The sequence below is a fragment of the Desmodus rotundus genome, chromosome 2 (assembly GCF_022682495.2).
Source record: "Desmodus rotundus isolate HL8 chromosome 2, HLdesRot8A.1, whole genome shotgun sequence".
In the NCBI taxonomy this organism is placed as follows: Eukaryota; Metazoa; Chordata; class Mammalia; order Chiroptera; family Phyllostomidae; genus Desmodus; species Desmodus rotundus.
The window spans coordinates 24,013,610-24,025,367 of record NC_071388.1 but is presented as its reverse complement, the minus strand read 5'-3'; the positions used below and the strand labels follow the sequence as shown (position 1 = coordinate 24,025,367).

General features: G+C 37.3%; 1 protein-coding gene across 2 annotated transcripts in view; it reads right to left on the bottom strand.

Moving 5' to 3' along the window:
- RSRC1 (arginine and serine rich coiled-coil 1) overlaps nucleotides 1–11,758 on the bottom strand; it is a 315,530-nt gene that overhangs the window by 4,610 nt on the left and 299,162 nt on the right. For both annotated transcript variants that reach the window (XM_045197288.3, XM_024563047.4), the window contains exons 8-9: nucleotides 4,712–4,818; nucleotides 776–928 (exon numbers count right to left, since the gene is read on the bottom strand). In XM_045197288.3, coding sequence (XP_045053223.2) covers nucleotides 776–928; nucleotides 4,712–4,818 — 260 coding nt within the window. The remainder of the gene's footprint in view (nucleotides 1–775; nucleotides 929–4,711; nucleotides 4,819–11,758) is intronic.

Sequence of the window (11,758 nt, the reverse complement as noted above, 5' to 3'; positions counted from 1 at the left end):
TGCAAATCGCCTTTATAAAATAGTCTTTCAGTATGAGATTTGGATACTGTTTTAACTCTTGATGACTTCTTAACTGAAGATCATCTATTTGGAATTAATAATGATCAGATAGTTTTGGAGTAAAAGGACTAATATCAACATCTTTTGATTTACAACTTTACACCTTATTTTGTGAAGTTTATCTCCTACAATCTTTCTGAGAGACAGAGTGAAGTGGCATCATTTTACAGAAGTCGCAAAATATGTCAGTGACATGCTCGTAGCCAATGAATCCACTAGAGCTGAGCGTGAATTAGATCTTTTAGTGGCAGATACAAAACTCTTCTTTTTGACACTTCTTCTGAACCATAGAAAGACTACTTGTAAAAGTCAGGCAACATGTGTTGGACATACCATATTCAAATACATGCACCAGCTCTACGGGCTGGGGGTCAGCTGCCTATGGTTTTTATTATTGCATTACAGTGTCCCAAATTTTCCCCCTTCGCCCTCCTCCACCCCCCCACACCCCGCCCCCACAGTCAATCAATCCCCACACTATTGTCCATGTCCATGGGTCATTCAGACATGTTCTTTGACTAGTGCCTTCCCCTTCTTTCCACCATTCTCCCTCTCCTCCCCACCCTCTGGCTTATCTGCCTGTTTTTAGTAAATCAGAACACACGAATCCATTTCCTTCAACAGTCTTCCTGTCCCCAACGCAAAAGGACAACAGTGTGAATTAGTTTCAGTCAACTAGACTTCAATGAACAGTCTTAAGGTTTAAGGATCTTACATTCGGATGAGCCAGAGAATTGTCGTCTTGATATTTGATAGCAGTTGGGATGCTGTTAGGGTCTATTTCTTTTTCACTACTGGGTAGATCAGCAACCCCGGATGCTGGTCCTGATGCTGCAGTTGCATGCTTCACTTCACTGGGTTCTGCTGACTGAAACATAAAATGCATTTAATTGCATCATGATAAACAGAATTTCACATTAATAATATTTCTGATTTTGAATAACAATTACATAATAGTTTCATCTGAGATGATACTAATCATGAAAAAGCCTTAGATTACTGAAGAAGAAATAATTATTCCTAAAAAGAAGCAAAAAAACCTCCAAAAAACACTGGGAAAATGTTTATTATTTCTTATGATCAGCATAACTTTCTTAAGAAATTGGTACTTATGAGTCTATACTATTGAAAAAATACTTCATATGTGTAAATTCTGTTACAAAATAAGCTTGTAACAAATCTCTAGCACTTAGTTGGCCTCTTTAGGTATAAAAGGCAAATTCATAGGTTATTTTTTAAAAAATAGCAGTCTTACTGGGATCTAATTCACATATTACAATTGCGGAGTTTTTAGCCTAATCATAGTTTTGTAACAATGACCACAAGCAACTTCCGAACACTTCCATCATCTTCCCCCAAACTCCATATTCATTAGAAGTCACTGCTCCCATTTCCCCCCAACCCTCCCATCCCCAGGCAACCACTAATCTGCTGTCTCTACGGATGTCTATTCTGGACATTCATACGTGAGAAATCATATAATATGTGTGTTTTTTGTGACTGGCTTCTTTCATCTAGCACAGTGTTTTCAAGGTCCATCCATGTTATGTCGTGTATCAGTACGGCATTCGTTTTATTGCTGGTAATAAGTACCAGGCACTATGTTAAGTGCTGGGGACAAAAGGACTAGTAAATCCTACTTCCTGTCTGGAAGGAGCCAGCAGTATGTGCTAACCCGGGCCACTTCCACTATTTCCTTCCTAAGAAGGGAAAAAGCCAGGGAAGTGGCTGATTAACAGAAAATTTTCAGGGATAATATATAATGGATTAGATGAGAAGTTGAAATTAAAAATGAAAATAAAAACCCAAGACGATTGGGAGATTAATTCAATGTATTAGCTTTTTTTCTATACCTATTATTTTTCAATTTCCATTTTCTTTTTGACTTCTACTTCTGAACATTCACTTCTCTGAATGAAGTGCAAAACAGATTTCCCTGAGAAAATCATCTAGAAAGTGAAATATGCATGAATGAGTTAATCCTTTCTTGGAATAACTTACCTTAGAAATAGAGATCCATCTATTTAATCAGTATTTACTGAGCACTACTAATTGCTAAACACTAGGTACACAAGGGAGAATGAAATACTTGTTTCCTGCTCCAATTGGAGTTTGCATTTTGCTAATGGGACTGACAGATTGCTAACAAATAAATACATAATCACAGGTTGTAACAAGTGACATAAAAATATTTAAAGAAATATTTGTTAAATTTGATTTGGCAGCATTACTCTGATATTTTGGAGCAATACTCCCCCCTCCCCCCACCCCCCTCGCCAAGTGTCAAACATTTCTACGCCTCCAGCATACTGGGCCCAGAAGACTCACAGCCCTTACGTAAGTGATATCACGCTGGCTCTTCATAAAACTGAGGACATATAACAGGAAAGCCCGATGTTCTGCATAGGGAAAGATGGGAAATGCTCTAATCCAGTGGGGTCCAGGGCATCTTTTGGCAGCCTGTTGCTGTGCAGAAGTATAAGAGCACATCATTATGCGTGTCTCAGCTGTTCTTTGACAGGACTTAGCTAGGAGACTGGCTGTCTGTGTAGAACCGCCTTGAAGAATTGTGGGCTGCTGTTATTCTAGTTGCCAAATGTATGGCAGGGATAACATTTTATTATAAAAACCAACCAATCTCATTATATTTTTACCTACACAGTCCCTACTTCTTTGAGAAGTGCTTACGCACACATGAGTGAAGTTCTCAGAGGTCTGAATCAGACCATGGAAGTTATTCAATAATATGTAATTTAAAATGTGTGAGGAGAATCACTAACTGCTTCTTTAAGTGAGGAAAACTGTTCGAGAAAATCTGACTGTTAGAAACCCTTCAACAGGGTCACTATCATGTATCTGGCTTTGAGTAGTACAGCCACCTGGTGGTTCAGTTTAGAAAAGATTGTTTTCAAATTGTACTTCCAAGTTAAAGAACAAATTGCCCTTTTTTTAAACATAGGTGGATATCTGCCAGATATAACAGTTTTAGGGCTGAATAATTGGAAATAAGCTTATTAGGGAGAGCAGTTTGAAAACCGGCTGCATCTTGGTTCCTGAGGTTGCTGCTGTGGCAGGAGCTCTCAGATGATCTACTCACAAGAGAAATATGATTGCAGAGGGGGAAGCTAGTTAAAGCGATAGGTGTTGCACACGACACAATGTCTAGCATGTCATTAGTAACAGCCACTTTTCTGGTAACAGCTCCCTAGCTTAATTAGTGGAATTAACACAGATAAAGAAAGACTCTATCACCTGAAGGGGTGGCTAGTATAGAAAAGCCTTTATCAGAGATACACACTTTATACCCACGAGTGCAGAACTCTCCAGGAGAGAAGGATGTTGAAATCTGGGTCACGGGTAACCTAGTCCTCAAGAGGGTCTTTGCTATGTGTCAGGGAGAGCCCAGCTCGTCTGCCCATGATCTGGATGAAACAGTCTTCCAGATAATTTACCTCCCTGTGCTAAGTAATCTCCTAATAAATAATTCAGCTTCCTGGGCATTCTGAATTCCTACCTTACACTGTAGACACAGACTTTAGAAACTGGAAAAGGGTATCACTTTCTAAACTAATAAATTGGCTCTGTGTTTCATGTTTCAGTGGAGTGTGAATTTACTCATTGTTGGCCCATCACTGCTCTCCCGATCTTTGGGAAATGCAGTGACTAAGAGAAGTCAATGTTTAATGAAGTGACATAGTTTAGGGATGCACAGCCAGTAAATGGTGGAATCAGAATGCAGTTCCACGTGTGTCTTACTCTACATTTCATGCTTTCCACCACTGCTTCCCCATTGCTAAACCCTAGGTTTTTCTAATTCGGTTGTGATTTTAGAGGAAAGTAACAAAAATGCTGGTAAAATATTTTAACTAAATACATTTATAACTGGCTCAACTCACAGTGCTGAATTAATAATGTTTCCAGGCAGTTTCTGCTTCTCTGTCATACTTATCCAACCTAAAACTAGCTAATTCCAGGCTTTCCAGATTGATGTTATTACTTTCTATGATTTATAGACATAAAATGTTTTTGAATAATTTGTAACTCTACTATGTCTTTGTTATACGTATGTTACTAAGAATTACATGTATTTCATGTAGAATGCTTCTTCCTACCAAAGGGAAACACAGCCCTAATGATGACTGAAAGAATAAACAAAATATTTAACAGAAAACAAATGCCGGTGAAAGCCCCCTTTACTAGAGTTGAGTAAGTGAGACCCATCTGGGCCAGAGTGTGGACATATGTTATGATACTATTTGGATTATAATTTTATTGTTAAAGCCCCTTTCTAATTTTTCTCTACCAACGTCAATTCAAAAAGTAGGTATGTACACCTGAAAAGGAAACCATGTATGTACGTTCATGAAACGTGTGTTACTGTTACAGAACTCCTGTGCTGACATTTTACTTTGCAGTGAATTTTAAAATAAAAATGGCATCGGATACATTTCTACAGTACATTTTTGACAAGTTAAACTTAAACTGATTCTCACTGGTTCATTCTCTCTCTCTCAATAACACGCTGACATGCTCTCACCCCACTTCATCTGTCTATTAGAAGCAGCACTTCCATTTAAGCGAAATCCATTAATAAAACATCTCTTCAGTTGGAATCTAAAGGCTTGTTCATAATGCCTGGATGAAAACTTACCTTTTTGACTTCTTTACTTGATCTGAATGTCTGCTGAACAAAAGAATCACTTTCAATGGCTTCAATTTCTTTTACTCTTTTTACTTGTTCTACCAGGGTGGTTTGGTCTAAAAAAAAAGTACAATGTCAGTGTATGTTGGCATAAAAGCTTGTTAACGCCACTATACCTAAGCAGTGTTCTTTCTTTCTATGAAGTAATTTTGGCCTTACAAAATTTAACTGGATGAAAAGACAAATATAACTGGATGAAAAGCTATAGTTATGGTTAAGCTACACCAAGAAACTTTTCTTCCCCTAAGATCTGCAAATGTAACGTCCCTGCACAGAAGACTCTCACCTGAAACCTACACCACTGCTGAGAAGGCGCTGCTGCAATGACCTCAGCTGATCTGGGCCAATCTGGCGGGGGGACTTAAAGAAAAAACAACAAGCAGCCCCCTCCCCCTTATTTTGAAAATACACATAAAAGGACTAAGAGCACAATAAATCTACCTGCAGTCATCTTCCAGTTCTATAGTCATTAACTTTCTGTTATTCTTAATCAACCTATCCACCCCCATTTCGGTTTTTTTGGGTAGACCTGGAGTATTTAAAAGTAAATCCCAGATATCATACCACGTTTATCCCTAAATATTTCAGTAGACATCTCAGACAGGGCTTAAGAAAAAAGAGAAAAACCAGCAACATAACTACAATACCATCTTCACATCCAGCATTACCAACAATTCCCTTAATATCACCTTCTATATGTCGTGTTTTATTTGCACCGATTGTCCGAAAACATGTCTATTTACAGTTGGTTTGCTTCAAACAGGATCTAAACCAGGTCTACACGTTGCGCTTGGTTAATAAGTATCTCAAATCCCGTGCTTCCAGTCCACTGTAATTCCTTTCATTGCCATTTATTTATTGACAAAACAACTGGATCGTTTATCCTTTAAAAAGTTGCACCTTCTGGATTTGGCTTCTTTTCATTCTCGTGGTGTCATTTAACGTGTTCCTCTATCCCTCATAGTTTGCGTAAACCAGTAGTTAGATCTAGAGGCTCGATAAGATTGAGTTTCAACTTCTTTGATCAGAATACGGCACAGGTGCCGCTGTGTAACTCCCATCGCATGACAGCAGGGTACGCGGCTCCCACTTGCAGCGAGGTTGAGCTTGAACAGTGGGTCCAGGGTGACGTCCGTCTGAAACTTCTATTATGAAGTTCTCCGTCCACCTCTCACTTACACGTTTCAGCAGCCACTAATATTTGTTGCTTAGATCTATCATTTCATTAGAGGTTGCAAAATGGCGATTTTCTAGTTCTACTATTCTTCCTGCGTTTATTAGCTCTGATTCCTCTATAACGAAGAACTTCCCTCATTGATATTTGGTGACTGTAAAATATAGTCTATACAAGAAAAGGCAGAATATATGTTTAATTCATTCCCTCAATCAGTTTTGGCCCAAAGATGACTAATATGAGTTAATAAATGTTTAGATAGTTAATGCACTTCAGTCCATGGTAGTCATTTTCATGGTTTGATGCTCCAATTATCCTAACTTTGGGTGGTGGGAACCTCTTCAAGTTGGTTCCGGCATCCTTCTGATATGACCCCTAGTAGTTGAGGTGTGGTAACACGTTCCAGGCTCATCTAATAGTTCCCATCCCAGACTTGAGATTAGCCATTTCTCTAACGAGCTTGGACTCCTTTTAGTGAGGAATGGTGTTAGAGACAATAACCTGGGCAGTAGGGGTGCTCATCAATACTGGGTTGTCACTGTTTCTCAGCCTTTTCAGTGGGTGGGATAGGACATACATGTATTCCCCCTGCTTTTCCAAAGTTTCCATTACGCCACTTCACGTTTACAAAAGACCTACCTTAGTACATGCTTTTAGTAACTGAAAAATCTGAAGAGGATTTTCACTTTTATGGAAAAAAGGCAAAAGGCGAAAACAGCTTTCAGCGTTTGCTTTGCAGCGAGTCATTTTAGAGGCAGCAGGAGCGGAGCAGCGAGTGGCACTTCTTTTACTGCATGTTGGTATTATTATAGGCTACTTGGTATGATTTGTAGCTTATATTTTGAGTGTGGGAATGCTCAAAAATTTTCCATATAAATTAATGGTAGTTGCTTCTTTGCTTTATGGCATTTTGACTTATGAAAGGTTTTGTAAGAATGCTTTTTCTTTTGGGTATCAGAAAAACTTGTACATATTTTTAGAAGACAAAAATTATTATGAGTTCATGCTGATACTACCCACCAAATTTAAGATCACAGAACTTTTAAAGTCTTTGGTTTTATATTTATATATCAGTCCTCTGTCTTGAAAAAACTTAGGCCTTAAATGATAATGATCAAAAGCATATAATTGTTTTTCCTATATATGTGAATTGAGTATGTATTAATTTCAAAATTATAAGGCAAACATTACTATTACCAACAAGATGAATTAATACAATTAAAAATTTCTTTATGGTTCTTTTTAATCTTAGAATTTATTCCACTGATGAACTGTCAAAACACTGTACTTTTAAAGTCACTTGAAATAATTCTCCATGTGATTATAGTAATTATGCTACCAACCTGATATACAGTTAGGTTAGCTTGTTTCAGTTCATTTTTGACTTTTAGGTCTTGCTTTATTGATTTTGCAATTAATATTTGTTTTTTTAAATTGCATAAAATGCATAGTTCTAGAGTAAAAACTTAAAACAACATCAGAGAAGTGTAGATTTCCTTTCCATTTCTGTTCTCCTAGTTTTCTCCCCAAGCCACAGGTAATCATTTTTATTAAGTTTTGGGTTTTATCCTTCAATTGTTTATTTCTGAAAATAGAACTATACATATTCTCTTCTTTCTTACACAAAATAGCATACTACATATCCCTATGTATATTCTTTCACTTAATATGTCTTCACTATCACTCCACAGCAACATAGAGACTTTCTCATTCTATTTCATGGCTGTAGCAATCTCTTCTAAGGATTTATGATAGTTTTCCCCACCAACGCCCTATTGTTGGCCATTTGAGTAGTTTCCAGTCTTTTGCATTTACAATTAGTGCTTTAATAAATAGCCACATGCATGTGCCGTTTCATTTTTTTTCCCATATAGTAGCTGGGCAGGAAAACTGCAACATTATGGTTCACACTCTTGCTGTTTAAACCCTTCTTCTAAGCTAAAATGAACAAAAAGCAAAATTAGGAGCTACTGTATACTCAGCTAAGGCATCCAAAAATGCCGGGATTTTAGACTATGGTTAGCAGCTGGATTTGCTTTCTAAGAAACAACTGTAATAACTGGTAACTAGAAGGTGGAATTATTTGCATCAAAGTAATATTTACATGCCAGCAGATATAAGCTGAAGAGGTTAAATGTTATAGACAGTATGAAAAAATTTGATTTCATTGGTTCAGTAAAAATGAACATTTTATGAAAAATCTTTTTCTCGACTTTGGCTAATCACAAATTATAATTATATAGTCTTGTGCAAGTTCCAGTTTACTTAAGAGAAACACAGTGCTCCCAAAGATGCATCCCTGGCAGCTGTAACGAGCCTTCTCTCCTGTGAGAAATCATGCATGGAATGTTTGAAAGCAACAGCCGCCAGAGCCAACACTCCCATCTTCCGAAGCATGTACTTTCCTACTTAAAAGCAAGCGCCGTTAGAGTGTCATGGAAGAGCTAATAGTTCCACATGCTGCAGAATACAAGCTCCTGTGGATTTTAATTATGCAGCGTACTAATTGAGCATATAAAATGAGAGGAGATTCTTTGCCCAGCTAATTTATTAATATTAACACATCTCATGCCAGTGGATACTATTTTTATTAGTGTTAATATAGCAGAGAAAAATTATACTGTATACTGTACCACATGGTCCAGCTTTAATTTATCAATATGAAAATTCGTTTGCACAGGCCTTAATTAGCTCACTATTATTTCGCAAGCAAAAGTCAAATATTTCTGATTTCAGGATGATGTCTCATCTGTATCAACTGTTTGGCCCTTTGGAATTTTTCTTTAACATATTCTCTCATTTGGATTTACAAAGCATGTCGTTAGTAGTAAATGTCAGAGGTGAGCTCACAAACCGTACTTGATGTATAAGCTCACAGTGTTCAGAGCTTTAAATATGGACATGCAGCCACTAGTCTCTTAACAAAATAGCACTGGAGAAATTACAAAGAAAGGGAGATTAGAGAAAAACAGAACATTATCTTTGTGTCTTGTTACAATCACCCTACAAAGTGACGAGGCAGATGGGGAAAGCCGGCTGCCTGACCTATAATCTGAAAATAAATCAACAGCTTTTACCTTTCAACGTGGGAACTGTTTTACTGGTGATATTTGAATTAAGGAGCATAATATTTAAATTAAAGAGCAAAAGTGATGTTTAAATTAAAATTTGAGAGATTCACGGGAGATTTACACCTTCAGCCTCCTAAGAGGTCAGCCCCACCCTGTGTGGCAACAGCAGGCATAAGCCTGCCGTGCTCTGCTCCACACTCAAAACTCTACCATCAGTGCCCTCAAGTGCGTGTCGTGAGTGTAACCCTGTCCTTTCGGGAAGCACAGTAAAACACATGAGTAATGCGTACTCAACTGTTTTAAATACAGGTTAAGTTATACATGCCACTTTGTCATTTAAAAATTCTCTACCAATTTTAAGACTGAGAAAAATGTGAATGAAAACTAGTCATTGTTTATATACTTGGCATGAATGCCTAGAATACAAAGTACCTTGTATTCATCCAATATGAGGTAAAAATATAACTGACAAAGTTACTTGGAGAATTAAAAAGATGGGATTCAAAAATATTAATGTGGGAAACACAAAGGAATATCTACTAGCACTTGGTAAACACACTGCTGGTCGGTAAAATGACTTGCCCAGGGGTTGTAAGGTGCTGTAGAAGGGAGACACTTCAGGGCAGTGAAATAAGAAAAAGACAGCGTCAGAAAGGCAAGTCAGTACAGACTGAAACAATCGACACTATCTCAGTGCATGGAAAATCATTTTGTTACTTTTGTGGCGGAAAGTTAAAATCAAATGTTTTATTAGTTAGTGCTGATGTTGTATTATGAAAATTAGGCTCATCTGCTACTTCACGTTCTATGTTTGACAATCAATTTCACATGATACATTTACAGAACTTTCTTTTAAGATATTATCAAATAATACACAAACTTAAAGCTATAAATAAAAAATACAAACTCCAATATAAACCTTTTATTTGAACAGACAGAATTTTAATCTGTACACCATTTATAAACATAAACAGATCTCTAAACTGGCAGCAATACTAGGCTGAGAACAGCAGGTGGCACTATTACCCAAGACGTAATCATGGTATAAGCGAATGGGAGCTTCAATCTCACCCATGAAAATCTCATTTTCAAGTGACTCCTTTTGAATATTAATATTTTATGAATTTACCCAAAGTTAAAATGCATTTTATGTTGCAAAGAGTTTGGGTTTGTTGGTTTCACAGTTATTGAGGTAGTTATGCTACTCTTCCATGAAAAAAATATTTATGCACTAATAGTACTGCTACAAATACATGAATAATACAAAAGAATATCTTACTTTCAGTTTAAATTGACTCAAATTTTCATCAAGAATGGAAATATCTGTGAAATCCTTTTTCAGAGTCCAACATAGATACTGAAAACAAAACGTTCGGATACTGAAACGTGAAGCATTCTCATTTGCTTTATAAGAATCAGAAAATGCAAACAGCAGCAAAGTGGCTATTTAATAAATAAACAGACAAAACTGCTCAATAAAATTTATAAACAAGTAAAACATACCATAAAACTGACCTGAAATTCTAAAGTTTTAAAAATAATTGGTTATGAACCTGAACTTGAACCAAACACAGCCACTGCTTTCCCTTTCGAAACAAAGCGTACAGAGCTCAGACGAGAAACCCATCCTACCCCAACACTGTGAGGTCGTGTTCCTACATCCCATATTCCTGGACGTAAATTTTCAGAGCTGCTACCCACGAATAATTTGAAAGATGAGAATGCTTCTTAAGGAGAATGTGGCTTGTTTGTTAGTCTTCAGGAAGCTTATGCTACAGCACCAAGTTATACATGTCAATGGGGCTCCTGAAGTGTCTCCTGTAACAACCCCCCTTGGATGGACTCCAAGACAGAGTCATCTTACATTAAAGTGCTTTCCATATCAAATTAAGTTACAGGAATAACTTTATTGTGAATGTACCAGTGAAGAATTTCTGATAAACATTTTAATAAGTGCAAGTGAACTAGGTATCAGGCTAGGCATTCTTAAAAACAAAATCCACACGGAATACCTCATTTAGCTCCTCTTACTCAGAATGCTCTCGATTTTTCTGAACCCTTCCTGTCATTTAAGGCCATGCCCAACATCCACCTTTTGGTGATGCTGTCCCTTGCCACCTGTGAGAATGGAGTCTCTTCCATAATTCGTGGGGCTCTCACAGTACGTTGCCTTGCACTGACATTAATCTCTTCACTTCTCCAGCTAGATGGGACATACCCTTTTGCGTCAACTCTAGGACCTGGTATAGTGTGCTTTATTATTTAGTAAGCTGTCAGTAAACATTTGTTGAAAAACTAAACAGAGGAATTAAGTAAAACTAAAAAATAAAACTTCATGGGGAAGAAATGTCAAATTATTAGAAGTTTCTGTAACTGAAAAAATTAGATGCCTCTGCATAGGAAAAAAAGTCAACAATGTAATAACTATGTATGGTGCCCGTTGGGTCCCGGAAGTATCAAGGGACCACTTTGTAAAGTAGATGACTGTCTGATAACCACTATGCTGCACACCTGGAACTAAAACGAAATAGCAGTGAATGTAAACTGTACTTGAAAACAATTAAAAATAATAAAAAATTAAATGTCTTTAAGTGGTCAGTTTTAACAGCTATAGGTTTAGACTATCTAGGTTAAACCCGGTCTCTGCCGCTTACTCGCTGTGTGACCTTGGCACAAGGTTCAAGCAGTGGTGGGCTCAGCTGTCTCCTCTGAGGCCTGGGGTCAACAGCTAAACAGGACAGGAGAGTTGAG